Source organism: Bombina bombina, chromosome 11 (assembly GCF_027579735.1).
Source record: "Bombina bombina isolate aBomBom1 chromosome 11, aBomBom1.pri, whole genome shotgun sequence".
Classification (NCBI taxonomy): domain Eukaryota; kingdom Metazoa; phylum Chordata; class Amphibia; order Anura; family Bombinatoridae; genus Bombina; species Bombina bombina.
The window spans coordinates 197024442-197039527 of NC_069509.1; the positions used below are offsets into that span (position 1 = coordinate 197024442).

Below are 15086 nucleotides of genomic sequence, written 5' to 3' on the forward strand. Positions count from 1 at the left end.
ACATAAATGGTTAAATAGAAAATATGAGAAGCGCTCTATCTAAAGGCTTAAGACACTATAATACAAATATAGTCCCAAATCTAATCAATATTATGACTGATATAATCCCAATTATTGTAAACTAATCCTAAACAGAAATAAGAGATTGTAGTTCCTAATCCACTTTATAACTAATCTCAGATCCCAATTAGTATAAACTCATCACAAATACAAGATATCTTCTCAATTAAATGTATGAATAACTCAGCTCATTATTGTTAATTCAAATTTAATATCAACTTAAATAAATTCAATAAAACATTCACATACCATAATATCAAAAAGACAATTGAGTGCGCACTCTTAACAAAATTTAAAACCAAACATTCAGACACGGTTCCAGCAATGAATGACCATCTATTACGTAGTAGATCCTATAGTCACGTGTGTTCTTAACTGGCCAGTTATAATCTTGAATTATCGTTGTAGGGAAATTCAAAAGTTGAAGCGGTTATTTTGTATATGCATATAATAATGTGTTTCCAATATATGTATTTAACTGTTGCAAAGTGCAATAAAGTCATCCAAAGAAGAAGGGATATCACGATAAGTGAGTTCATGTTTGATGCGTTCATGCAGACCCCTCCTAAAGGCCACCTTGAGAGCACTGCCATCCCAAGTGGTTTCAAGTGCCAAGGTGTGAAACTCAACGGCAAACTGAACCACGGTTCTGCTTCCCTGGCGAAGATCCAGGAGGGAATATTCTGCAGCAGAGGTACGACTAGAAGCCCCAAACACAGCAGAAAAAGCAGAAACAAAATCATCAGCATCATGCAGGAGAGGAGAGTCCTGTTCCAGAAGAGGAGAGACCCAGGCTAGGGCCTTGTCTTTCAGCAAGGAAATGATAAAGGTGACCCTTGACTGAAAGGTGTGAGGATCATTACGGAAGTGCAGCTTACACTGGTTAAGGAAACCCCTGCAATCCATAGTACCTTCATACTTGTCAGGCAAAGGAATCCAGGGTATGCTTCCAGCAGCAGAGGGAGAAGCCACAGTAATGGGAGCAGGGACTGGCGGTGAAACAACAGGAGCAGTATTCCTTGATGTGACTAGTAAGGAGAGTTGAAGGGTAATAACTGCAGAATATGGATTCCATGCTGGAGGCTGTGTAGTATGGGTTCCCAACATCTGTCCCTGGAGATAAACAGCTCATGCCACCTCATCTGGTTCCATGGCCCAAATATAATGTAAGACTCGTGGGATACTCCTCTATCAGACCGAACTCGGCCAGTAGTCTTGTTATCCCGGCGTTGAGCCGGAAAGATAGGGAATATCCCAGAGCAGAGAGTATCAGGCAAATGAGGAGAGCGGCACTCACCACAGGCTGGACAGCACAAGGCAAATAGGCAGACAGGATCCGGCAACAGAAAGTCAGGCCAGTAATAAAGGAGTTAACCAGGTAGCGAAGTGAGACAGGCAAGGTTCAGCAACAAGGAGTCAGTCCAGCAAGTTAGGGAATAACCAAGTAGCGTAGTGAGACAGGCAGGGTTCAGTAACAAGGATCAGTCCAGCAGATAAGGGGTTAACCAGGTAGAGTAGTAAGACAGGCAAGGTTTCAGCAACAAAGTATCAGTCCAGCAGTTTAGGGGTTAACCAGGTAGCGTAGTAAGACAGGCAAGGTTTCAGCAACAAAGTATCAGTCCAGCAGTTTAGGGGTTAACCAGGTAGCGTAGTAAGACAGGCAAGGTTTCAGCAACAAAGTATCAGTCCAGCAGTTTAGGGGTTAACATGGTAGCGTAGTAAGACAGGCAAGGTTTCAGCAACAAAATATCAGTCCAGCAGTTTAGGGGTTAACCAGGTAGCGTAGTAAGACAGGCAAGGATTCAGCAACAAAATATCAGTTCAGCAGATGATCTGTCACTCCCAGGAGCACAAGAAGTAGTAACTATACTTGGGCAGTGACTGATTGTCTGCTGCCTGTTTAAATAGGCAGAGGATTGGCGCCACAGGACCGGCCAGCATCAGGAGCGTGCGGCGATGACGTCAGCCCCGCACGCATCCAGAGCCGACACAGCCCTAGGCAACGAGCATGGGGAAGACGCCGCGCCCCTAGCAACGGCGCCACGTGACACACACAACTTGTAATCTATCTGTATTGTGTTTAACCCTTTGATGCTGATTTTTGTCAGCATGTTTTTTAAGACATGACAATATCAGAAGAAAAACACATCTTTAGCCTAGGGGTGGCCAAATCTGTAAATGCACCAAAAGGTAGAAATAATTTATATAGGAGTTACAAAGCTCTGCTTAGGTTATACAGTCTCCATGTAAAACTTATTTAGTATTTATGCTAATGTTATGATTGTGCTTTACACAGGCTGATCAATAAGTATTCAGTTCCTTTTTCAAAGGGTAAATCTGCTATATTAGATAAATCACATGAAATCTGCAAAAAAAACTGTCCATTGCTGAATTAGATAAATCACATGAAATCTGCAAAAAAACTGTCCATTGCTGAATTAGATAAATCACATGAAATCTGCAAAAAAACTGTCCATTGCTGAATTAGATAAATCACATGAAATGGGCAAACAAAAAACTACCCACTGCTGAATTAGATAAATCACATGAAATCTGCAAAAACAAACAAACTGTCCACTGCTGAATTAGATAAATCACATGAAATCTGCAAAAAAAAACCTGTCCATTGCTGAATTAGATAAATCACATGAAATGGGCAAACAAAAAACTACTCACTGCTGAATAAGATAAATCACATGAAATCTGCAAAAAAAAACCTGTCCATTGCTGAATGAGATAAATCACATGAAATGGGCAAACAAAAAACTACTCACTGCTGAATTAGATAAATCACATAAAATGGGCAAAAAAAACCTACCCACTGCTGAATTAGATAAATCACATGAAATCTGCAAAAAAACCTGGCCACTGCTGAATTAGATAAATCACATGAAACGGGCAAAAAAAACTACCCACTGCTGAATTAGATAAATCACATGAAATGGGCAAAAAAAATTACCCACTGCTGAATTAGATAAATCAAATAAAATCTGCAAAAAAACTGCCCACTGCTGAATTAGATAAATCACATGAAATCTGCAAAAAAAACTGCCACTGCTGAATTAGATAAATCACATGAAATCTGCAAAAAAAACTGCCACTGCTGAATTAGATAAATCACACTAAATCTGCCAAAAAATTGCCCACTGCTGAATTAGATAAATCACACTAAATCTGCCAAAAAATTGCCCACTGCTGAATTAGATAAATCACATGAAATCTGAAAAAAATAAAAAATACCTGGACTGTAACAGAGCCCATTGCCGGTTTGCAAACGATAGGCCCAATTCACTAAAGCTTTCCTGTCTGGTGAGAAGTCGTCAGTAATGTGAGATCGCTGAATGAAATTATGGGCGAGATCACATATGCAGCGCAGGCTTCAGCATAACTGCTGAAACCCACGTCACCCGTAATTTTCCCCTCGCACATCGGCAGTGGCGTCACTAGGGGGGGGCGGGCCGCACCCGGGTGACACCCTCCAGGGGGTGACACCAAAAAAAAAAATATATATATATTTTTTTTTTTTAAATTTTATTGAAATTCAAAGAAATACAATGTTGAGATGCATAGATTTTTTTTATTAGAGGGGCTGGCATTTGTGAACATTGGTGGGACTGGGGAAGTTGTAAACACACTATTTTTTTGCCCCTTGAGCCAGTGCTGCAATTTCAACAAATAGTTTTCCCGGCTGCTTTTGCTTGTTTGTACTTTGCTTCTCCCCTGCCCAATTTCACTATGAATGTTGTGGGTGTGCCGTGGGGCTTGCAAAGTTGCGCTGCTAGCCTAAACCTGCCTGCCTATCTGTGCTCACTGCTCAGTGACATGTGGAGCAGTGGAGTCACTCACTGCTGTGCTGTCTCTCTAAACGGGAACTGGCAAATCATGAGGGCATGCCTGGCACCTGACCGCATGACTGTTTGACACTGTCTTTAAAGTGAAGGAGCCACGTATGATGCCCACCAGACCATTACGGTTACGGTACACTAAGTGCACACTGAACAGGTAGGAGGGCGGGCGGGGGTCTGGGGTGGGCAGAGTGCAGAGGTGATTGGCCATAAGAAGCGGTAGGCACGCGGCCCAGGGCTGTGCACTGACAGACTTGGAACAGAGTCAGAGAGCAGAATTTTCATAGTTTGCGCCTAAACCTTTTCTTCAGTGATTTATTTTAGAGTGCTCTGTTTATCTTTCATTTGATGCTCTGCTGAGCCAGGGAGCAGCTCTAGGCATGAGCTTTATAATTAATGCAGTGCAGATTACATATTTTGTAAGTGTGTGTCTGAGTTTTTGTGTGTGTGTTTTTGTGTGTGTGTCTGAGTGTGTTTCCGAGTGTTTGTGTGTGCATCTGAGTATGTTTTTAAGTGTGTCTGAGTGTTTTTGTGTGTGTCTGCTTTCTGGGGGGGGGTGACACCATAACTTACCGCACCGGGTGACACCAACCCTAGTGACGCCACTGCACATCGGGGAATCACATAAACCCCACCGGCAGTTCATAAAGTGCTGTAAGTTGGATAAACTAGCGATATCCCCCCATATCGCAACTAATAATAAATGTATTAACCCATAAACCGACAACCCCCCACAATGCAATATGTCTAATTAAACTATTAACCCCTAATCCGCCATTCACCCACATCACGATCTCCCTAATATATGTATTAACCCATAACCCGCCATTCACCCACATCGCAAATAACCTAATTAAACTATTAACCCCTTAATCCGCCATTAACCCACATCGCAATTAACCTAATATATTAACCCCTGAACCGCCATTAACCAGCATCACAATTAACCTAATTAATAAATTAACCCCTAAACCACCAAACTCCCACAACGCAATTAACGTATTTAAATTACTAAGCCCCATAACCTAACACCCCCTAAATTAACCACAATTACCTAAATTAAAAAATACTAAGTTACAATAAAAATAAAAAACCTACTTTAAAAATAAAAAAACTAAATTGAAATTAATCTAAAATTACAAAAAAAAAAATAAAAAAATCCAACATTACATAAAATAATAAACCAAATTATCAAAAATAAAAAAATAAAACCTGAACTCTATGAAAATAAAAACAACCCCCAATCTAAACTAAACTACCAATAGCCCTTAAGTTAAACAGCTCTTTTACCTTAAAAAATACTAAGTCCCCCTTTAACAGTAAAACCCCCACCCACCAAAATAAAAAAACCTAACATTAAAAAAAAATAAAAAATTTCTAACTCTAAGCCCCAAATAGGTACTCACCGTTCCTGTAGTCCAGTGGAGAAGGTCCTGTTCCAGGCAGCGGTGAGGTCTTCTTGAAACCGGCGACATCTTCCATCTTCATCAACGATAAAGCTAGCATGGAGCGAAGTTGACAGCGGAACTGAATACCGGCGACGCGGATCCATGGTGCCGTGGAGGATCCTCTTCGTATAATCACCACCGAACACTAAATAGTGAATGCAAGTTACGCGTTTAAATATGGCGTCACTTGCATTCCTATTGGCTGATTGGAAACTTCAAATTCAAATCAGCCAATAGGATGAGAGCTACTGAAATCCTATTGGCTGTTCAAATCAGCCAATCTCCTCTCCGCGACAGCTTGGTCCTGGATGAAGATGGAAGATGTCGCCGGTTCCAAAAAGACTTCACCTCCGCCCGGAAGAGGACCCCCTCCGCCGGACTCCAGGAACGGTGAGTACCTACCTGGGGCTTAGAGTTAGGATTTTTTTTTATTTTTTTAGATAAGGGATTTAATGGGCACTTGTAAAAGAGTTGAATGACCTTTTAAGGGCAGTAAAAGAGCTGAATGACCTTTTAAGGGCAGTAAAAGAGCTGAATGACCTTTTAAAGGCAATGCCCATACAAATGCAATGGGTAGTTTAGGATTTTTTAGTGTTATGTTTTTTTATTTTGGGGGGTTTGGTGGGTGGGGGGGGGGTTACTGTTAGAGGGGGGACTTAGTATTTTTTTAATGCAAAAGAGCTGTTTAACTTAGGGCAATGCCCTGCAAAAAGCCATTTTAAGGGCTATTGGTAGTTTTTTTTAAGTACTGTTAGGATTTTTTATTTTAATTGTAATTTAGTATTTTAGTATTTTATGTAATTTGGGGTTAATTTAGGAGGCGTTAGGTTAGGGGGCTTAGTAATTTAATTAGGTTTATTGCGATGTGGGGGTTTGACAGTTTAGGGGTAAATAGATTAATTAGCTTTATTGCGATGTGGGTGAATGGTGGATTAGGGTGTTAATATACTTTATTAGTTATTGCGGTGGGGGTTGGTGGTTGAAAGGTAGATAGATATTGCGCATGCGTTAGGTGTTAGTTAATATTTTCAGCCAGTTACGGTGCTCACATACTCAGCGCAAGGCTTGCTGCGCCTGCCTATGTGTGGCGAGGTGAAAATCGAGTAAAATGTCTCAATTTTTGCTGCATAAATCCTTACAGATTTGCGACGCGGTTATATGTTAGCTTATGGGACGGGCGACGGGTGAAATATATGAAATTATATGTGATACCAAAACCGTGTAAAAAACGGCGTCGCCCACAAATCTCACCATGGAGGTGCTGGGTGTGAAGGAAAGACACCTACATTACAATATAATGCCCAATAAAAAAGAAACTGCACAATTACTCTCCACTCCAGGGGCGAGATTACATATACGGCGCAGGCTTTAGAGCAAGCGCTGCAACCTGCGCCGCCCGTAATTTCACCTTGTACATCGGGGTATCCAATAAACCCCGCCAGCAGTTCAGTCGCTAGTGACTTACGTACTTACCGTGAGGTGCTAGCCGGACGCGGCTAAGCGAAAGCCGCAAAATGTACCACAATAGCAACAAAGGAGCAGCACTCGTGAGGCACGTTTTTGAAATAAAAACAACTATTTATTCATCAAAAAAGGGTAAAAATAGAGGCATAGAACAGGTGAATTAACCCTTACGCGTTTCGTGCCGCAAACGGGCACTTAATCATTCTATGCCTCTATTTTTACCCTTTTTTGATGAATAAATAGTTGTTTTTATTTCAAAAATGTGCCTCACGAGTGCTGCTCCTTTTTTGCTACTAAGCCCCCTAACCTAACACCCACTAAATGTACCCAAATTACCTAAATTACAAAATACTAAAGTTACTATTAAAATAAAAAAAACTAATACTTTTTTAAAAATAAAAATAAACAAATAAATAAAAGTATAAATTAAAGGGACAGTCTAGTCAAAATTAAAATTCTGGTGTAGACTTTGCCTTTAAGCTACAATTACAGAAAATAAAAAAAATCTAAGATTACATAAAATAAAAAACAAAATGACCAAATTTTAAAAAATTATACCTAATCCCTATGAAAATAAAAAGCCCCCCAAAATAAAAAACACCCCCTACTCTAAGAATAAACTACCAGTAGCCCTTAAAATGGCTTTTTGCAGGGCATTGCCCCAAGATAATCAGCTCTTTTACATACACAAAGTTCTCCCTAACAGTAAACCCCTCCCACCCACCAAACCCCCCAAAATAAAAGAACCTAACACTAAAAAACCTCAACTATCCATTGCCCTGAAAAAGGCTTTTATTTGGGTATTGCCCTTAAAAGGGCATTTAGCTCTTTTACTGCCCATCCCTAATCTAAATAAAACAAACCCCCCCAAAAAACCCTTAAAAAAACCTAAGTCTAACCCCCAGGTTGGTAATCACTGTTCCTGAAGTCCGGAGGAGAAGGTCCTGTCCCATGCGGTGAAGTCTTCTTCCAATCAGCGACCTCTTCTTCCAGGAACAATCCGGCACGAAGCGGAGGGCGGAGCTGAAGACCGGCGACCCTGGAACTGAAGGCCGGTGACCCTGGAACTGAAGACCAGCAACCACGGAGCCATGGAGCGTACGAATGCCACCGTACACTGGATAGATAATTCAAGGTACGTGATTAAAAATGGCGTCCCTTGAATTCCTATTGGCTGATTTGATTCTTCAAATTCAAATCAGCCAATAAGATGAAAGCTACTCAAATCCTATTGGCTGTTCAAATCAGCCAATAGGATGAGAGCTACTGAAATTCTATTGACTATTCAAATCAGTCATGGCTCCGCGGTCGCCGGTCTTCAGTTCTAGGGTCGCCAGTCTTCAGCTCCACTCTCCATTCCGCGCCGGATTGTTCCTGGAAGAAGAGGTCGCCGCTTGGAAGAAGACTTCACCGCATGGGACAGGACCTTCTCCGTCGGACATCAGGAATGCTGAGTATCAACCTAGGGGTTAGACTTAGGTTTTTTAAGGTTTTTTTGGGGGGGGTTTGTTTTATTTAGATTAGGGATGGGCAGTAAAAGAGCTAAATGCCCTTTTCAGGGCAATGGGTAGTTTAGGTTTTTTAGTGTTAGGTTCTTTCATTTTGGGGGGTTTGGTGGGTGGGGGGGTTTACTGTTAGAGGGGGGACTTAGTATTTTTTTTAATGCAAAAGTGCTGTTTAACTTAGGGCAATGCCCTGCAAAAAGCCATTTTAAGGGCTATTGGTAGTAGTATTAGATTAGGGGGTGTTTTTATTTTTATAGGGATTAGGTTTAATTTTTTTATTTTTGATAATTTGGTTTATTATATGTGATACCAAAACCGTGTAAAAAACGGCGTCGCCCGCAAAACCCGAGGCAAATTTTACCCTGATAGCTGTTTATCTCACCATGGAGGTGCTGGGTGTGAAGGAAAGACACCTACATTACAATATAATGCCCAATAAAAAAGAAAAAGAAACTGCACAATTTCTCTCCACTCCAGGGGCGAGATTACATATACGGCGCAGGCTTTAGAGCAAGCGCTGCAACCCGCGCCGCCCGTAATTTCCCCTCGCACATTGGGTTATCCAATAAACCCCGCCGGCAGTTCATAAAGTGCCGTAAGACGGATAAACTAGCGATGTCCAGAAATAAGCGTAAATACAAATTTCTGGAGTCGCTAGTGACTTACGTCACTTTAGAAACTGCCGGCGCCTAAGAAAAGAGAAAGACTGTAAAAGTCTAACATGCCTCCCAAAAATAAGCCCAACACGTAAAACCTCTACATCCGCAATCCCCCCTCTCACAACTCATAATAAATGTATTAACCCCTAAACCGAAACCCCCCACAATGCACTATGCCTAATTAAACTATTAACCCCTATATCCGCAATCAAACCCACACCGCAAGTAATAACTAAATTATTAACCCCTAAATCTGCCAACCCCAACATCGCAAACTACCTATTAAAACTATTAACCCCTAATTTTTTTACTGTTAGGGGGGACTGTGTATTTTGTGGTAAAAGAGCTGATTATCTTGGGGCAATGCCCTGCAAAAAGCCCATTTAAGGGCTACTGGTACTTTATTCTTAGAGTAGGGGGTGTTTTTATTTTGGGGGGGCTTTTTTATTTTCATAGGGATTAGGTATATTTTTTTAAAATTTGGTAATTTTGTTTTTTATTTTATATAATCTTAGATTTTTTTATTTTCTGTAATTTTAGCTTAAAGGGACAGTCTACACCAGAATTTTAATTTTGACTAGACTGTCCCTTTAATTTATACTTAGTTTATTTTTATTTTTATAGTAGTGTTAGTTTTTTTTTTAATAGTAACTTTAGTATTTTGTAATTTAGGTAATTTGTGTACATTTAGTTGATGTTAGGTTAGGGGATGTTAGGTTAGGGGGCTTAGTAATTTATTTATTTGCGTTGTGGGCTTTGGCGGTTTAGGGGTTAATACTTAAATAGGTAGTTTGCGTTGTGGGTTAATGGCGGATTAGGGATTAATACTTTTAATAGGTAGTTTGCGATGTTGGGGTTGGCGGATTTAGGGGTTAATAATTTAGTTATTACTTGCGGTGTGGGTTTGATGGCGGATATAGGAGTTAATACACTTTATTAGTTATTGCGGTGGGGGATTGCGGTTGACAGGTAGATATTGTGCATGCGTTAGATGTTAGTTTATTTTTGCAGGCATTTTCGGGAGTTACAGTGCTCACATACTCAGTGCAAAGCTTGCTGTGGCTGCCTTGTGTGGCGAGGTGAAAATGGAGTAAGATTTCTCCATTTTCGCCATGTAAGTCCTTGCGCTAAATATTGGATACCGATTTGCCACGTGGTCCCATGTTAGCTTATGGGAGTAAAAATTGCGGGCGACGGGTGAAATATACGTATATAAGCTTTTGCGGGCAATGCCACATATGTAATGCGGCCCCATGTCGGTGACATTTAGATAATTGTGTCCTATCTCTGCTCTAAACAGAATTATAACAATATAAATGCATAAATAATTCCACAGATCTTCATATAAGTTTTGTCTTGAGTTTGTGTTTAGACAGTACAGCAGCCCAATTCTCATAGCAAAATACTTTATTTTTGTCATAGCATTTAGACTATAGGTGCATTGATTCTAATAGTTTAGAAAGATCTGTAGAAGGGCACAGTTCATTCATGAGGATATAGAGGTTACGTAGATAAACAGAAGCTAGTCATGCAGATTATCTGTTATGGGTAACAGGTTAGTGCAGAATACATAACACAGGCTTGTGTCTTATTTATATGTAATTCTATTTATTCAGTCAATGACTATAAATGCTGCCCAGTGCTTTATCACTGAGTGTTTAGTTTCCCCTGGAAGCCCAGGAGAGGGAGTGGCCCAGAGCAGAGGCTGCTGCACAAGGATTACAGCCCAGCCCCCAGAGCTCATTTCATACCACACCAACCGCACGTGCCTGGCTGTCACTATACCCAGCTCAGCTCATGTAGCTTTTAGTCTGTTAAATTCTTTCGTCTGTATCCTGGGACCAAAGTGCAACTAATAAGCGCATAGCTTCAGGCACAACCCGATTGTGTAAACTGAGAATGAGTCAGGCCCATACTGTAACAGCCACACTCCCTCCCCATCCAGCACATAGGAGGAGTCAGTGCTGCACAACCACATGACTTTGCTCACTGCACTTAGCACAGCTCATACTCAGTGTAGGATCAGCAACAGATTTTCCCAGCATTGCTGGGATCTCTAACATGGCGCCAGTGAGTACAGTTATAGGAGTCTTCCTGATTACCTGTGTGATTACCTGTGGGGTGCTCCTGCCCAGTGCACATGCTGGGAAGGTCCTTGTGGTTCCAGTAGAGGGAAGTCACTGGATTAATATCAAGATCCTGATGATGGAACTTATTCAGAAAGGCCATGAGCTCACAGTCACCAGACCCTCCAACAGCATTTATATTGATGAGTCCTCAGAACATTTCCATATAGAAAACATACAAATACCTGGGGATCATACAGTAAACAAGGCTTTGTATGAAGAATTTATTCAAAACTTTGTTTTTAACACTATTGCTGCCAAACATTCCTCCTCCCTTAATGTAGCACTGCATTTCATTGAAGGCATTAAACAGATGACTCAGATGATCTCCATCCAAATTACAGCATTATTTGAGGACAAGGATTTGATGGAACGCCTGAGGAACGCTGACTTTGACATGGTCCTGGCTGACCCCTATAATGTAGGAGGTGTAATGTTGGCTCACTATCTCAAGCTGCCTCTGGTGTTCTTTGGAAGATGGATGCCCACAGAAGATATACACTTTGCTCTGGCACCGTCTCCTCTCTCCTATGTCCCGGTGCTACACTCCAGAGTAACAGACAGAATGCTCTTCCCAGAAAGAGTTAAGAACGTCCTCCTCTATTCCCTGTATTTTGTAGTCAGCCATTTTATAGTTTATCCAGCTTATGATCAGATTGCCCATCGCTACCTCAACACCAACATTGGGGTGTTTGAGATGCACAAAAGAGCTGACATCTACTTAATGAAGGTGGACTTTGTCTTTGAGTTTCCTCGGCCAATGATGCCCAATGCTGTGTACATTGGTGGGTTCCAGTGTCGGCCCCCTAAGCCTCTGCCCCAAGAGATCCAGGAGTTAATGGATGCCTCAGAGGAGGGAGTGGTGGTCTTTTCCTTAGGAGCTATTGTAAAGACTCTTCCCCCCAGAATTGCCAGAGAGATTGCTGCAGGTTTCGCACAACTGCCAGAAAGAGTCATCTGGCGTTACACAGGAGAAAAACCAGACACTCTGGGGAATAATACTAGGATTATGAGTTGGCTTCCACAAAATGATCTGCTTAGTCATCCGAACACCAAGGCTTTCATTGCACATGGTGGGGAAAATGGTGTCTATGAGGCCATTTACCATGGTGTCCCTATAGTTGGGGTTCCCATCTTTGGTGACCAGTATGAGAACATTCTACGTCTGAAGGCCAAGGGAGCTGCTGTCCTATTGGAGAATCTAGGGGACCTGACAGCAGAGGACATTTTCCGTGCAGTGCGTCTGATCATAGATGACCCTTCTTATGGAAATGCCATGAGAAAATTGTCAAAACTGCACAGAGACAGCCCTATACCCCCCCTTAAGGCTGCTGTGTTTTGGACAGAGTTTGTTATGCGCCATGGGGGAGCAGGGCACCTGAGAGCAGCGGGCACAGAGCTGCCCTGGTACCAGTACTATTTGATAGATGTCATTACATCTCTGACCTTTGCCCTCTTTCTTTGTATATTCTTGATCTACAAGTTCCTCCAAGCCATAGTGAAAAGATGCTTCCCCAAGAAACAGAAAAACAAGAGAGAGTGAAAGCCCCAGAATGTCCCAGTGACCACTGACAGCGACATGTATACAGACCTTTATGTGACTATGCAAATTCAAGCCCAGCAATAAGAGGAATGGCAATATTGTGACAGTACTCACCTTTCAAGGAAGTCAGAAAACTCATTACTACTCTATATCAGGGGAAGAGAAATGTGTGTGTCATAAAGCTGAGGAGCCAGTCACACTTCATGTCAATTATGTTATATTGGGATATATGTAGCTGAATCCAGAGTTAGGAAGTGCGGCTCCTGTGCTCTCGGAGTTAGTCAAGTTCCAGTCTAAGCTATCACATAAGGATTAATGATTATGTCTGTGGCATGAACCTGCTGAGGACACAGTGAATTAGTGACTGGGAGTGTAGACTGATGGTGAGACCTATAAACGGGTAATATTGTTAGCGGGCACTGACACCAATGATACAGCCACTGTACTGCCAGCCCATTATTAAAGGGACGTACAAATCCTGTTATTTGTAAGAGTTTTTTTTCACTATTGCTGAATAGGGGTTAAACGCATAGTTCATGTGAGCATTATTGGTATAGTGGTTGTGTGTACTGACTGAGTTATCTATTGTGCTAGTTTTTGTTAGTGTGAGTGCTGAGCTGACATGATGGGTAGCACTTGTATCTGCAGGGTAATGTTACACCTGTATAGTTGGGGTAATGTTAGTGCGTTTTGTGTAAACCAATGTTACGTTTATGTTATTAGAGGTTTTTGAAAATGAATAAGGGAAAATGTGTTGTTAAAGGGACAGTAAAAACACTGAGATAGTAATAGAAAATGATTAATTGTATATATATATAAAAAAAACCTCTGCAATATACTTTCACTGTGTATTTTGTCCCCTTTTCTTGTAATTCCATTATGAAATTGTGATCCTTTGAGTTCCTGTTAGAAATGGAAGCGCAGAACACTGTTATATACCACACAGCCATTGGCTGCACTCTAGTGACCTATTTATAACTGTCCCTAATTGGTCACAGCAGAGAAAGTAACCTAAGTTACAATATGGCAGCTCCCATTGTTTTATAGACACAAAAACTTTACACTTATATTGTCAATATTTAAACCGCTAATGAAACTAAAAAATACATCTACAGGTTATTCTCAGACTAATCTTTTCTTTGAATGCATCATTCTATCTAGCATTTATTTAGTGTTTAATGTCCCTTTAAATATTGTGACCAGCCAGAACAGCACTAACAAGTAAGTTAAGTCTAGGGACATATTTCACTAAACTAAGAAATAATAAAAATGGCTGATATGATTAAACATTTATGATTCAAATAGAACATATCATTTTAAAGGAACAAAATTGGAATCCACATGCATTTATATTCCAAAAATATTTCTATTAAAATCTGAAATGCATTAGCTAAAATCCTTCTAGTAAAAGCTATAGCTGTATGAAATGTGTATTTAAGTATGCTCCGTGCTCCAGCATTTTAACCACAGCATTTGCGCAGAGAGCCTAAAGTGCTTGTACATCTGGTAATGACTCACAGCTAGATTACGAGTTATTCGCGCTATAGAGAAATTAACGAACGCAACAAAAGTTGTGTTATTTAACTCCCTATAGCGCAGCCATTACAAGTTTTCAAACAGCCGGCTTGTGCATGCAATATGGTGCTTTTAAGCTCCATACCGCACAAAATTCAAGTGCTGTTTTGAGGTGCTCGTGAACGCTTTCCCCATAGCCATCAATGGGGAGAGCAGGTCAGAAAAAAACCTAACACCAGCAATTGCGGAAAGAAAAGCTCCGTAACGCAGCCCCATTGATGTCTATGGGGGAAAAAAAAACCTAACGTTTAAACCTAATACCCTAACATAAACCCCACGTCTAAACACCCCTAATCTGCTGCCCCCAACATCGCCGCCACCTGCCTACATTTATTAAGCCCTAATCTGCCGCTCCCGATATCGCCGCCACTATACTAAAGTTATTAACCCCTATTCCCCTGCACCCCAACATCGACCACACTATAATAAAGCTATTAACCCCTAAACCTCTGGCCTCCCACAGCACTATCACTAAATAAATATATTAACCCCTAAACTGCCAGCCCCCCACATTGCAGCAACCTAAAATAAACTATATTAACCCCTAAACCTAACCCTAACGTAACCCTAACCGTAAACGTAACCCTAACACCCCCTAACTTTAAAGGGACATGAAACCCAAAACATTTATTTCATGATTCAGATAGAGAATACAATTTTAAACAACTTTCCCATTTACTTCTATTATTTAATTTGCTTCCTTCTCTTGTTATCCTTTGCTGAAAGGTTTATCTAGGCAAGTTCATGTGCAGCAGAGAAACTAGGTTAAAGTAAAAGCTTGTAGAATCTTACTGCTCGAACACAGACGCTTCCTCAAACCGTCCAACCGGAAGTGAACTTGGAGGCCACGAGGCCGCTTGG

The 15086-nt window shown here is 41.1% G+C and overlaps 1 protein-coding gene across 1 annotated transcript; it reads left to right on the forward strand.

Moving 5' to 3' along the window:
* The first annotated feature begins 10756 nt into the window (after positions 1 to 10756).
* On the forward strand, positions 10757 to 13129 carry LOC128641981 (UDP-glucuronosyltransferase 2C1-like). Its single transcript, XM_053694604.1, has one exon. It carries the CDS (start codon positions 11043 to 11045, stop codon positions 12648 to 12650), a length of 1608 nt encoding a protein of 535 aa, XP_053550579.1. The 5' UTR covers positions 10757 to 11042; the 3' UTR covers positions 12651 to 13129.
* The last annotated feature ends 1957 nt before the right edge of the window (positions 13130 to 15086 follow it).

What these genes read in the sequence shown, in the direction of transcription:
- LOC128641981 (XM_053694604.1), top strand. Translation starts at nt 11,043, where the DNA reads ATGGCGCCAGTGAGTACAGTTATAGGAGTCTTCCTGATTACCTGTGTG.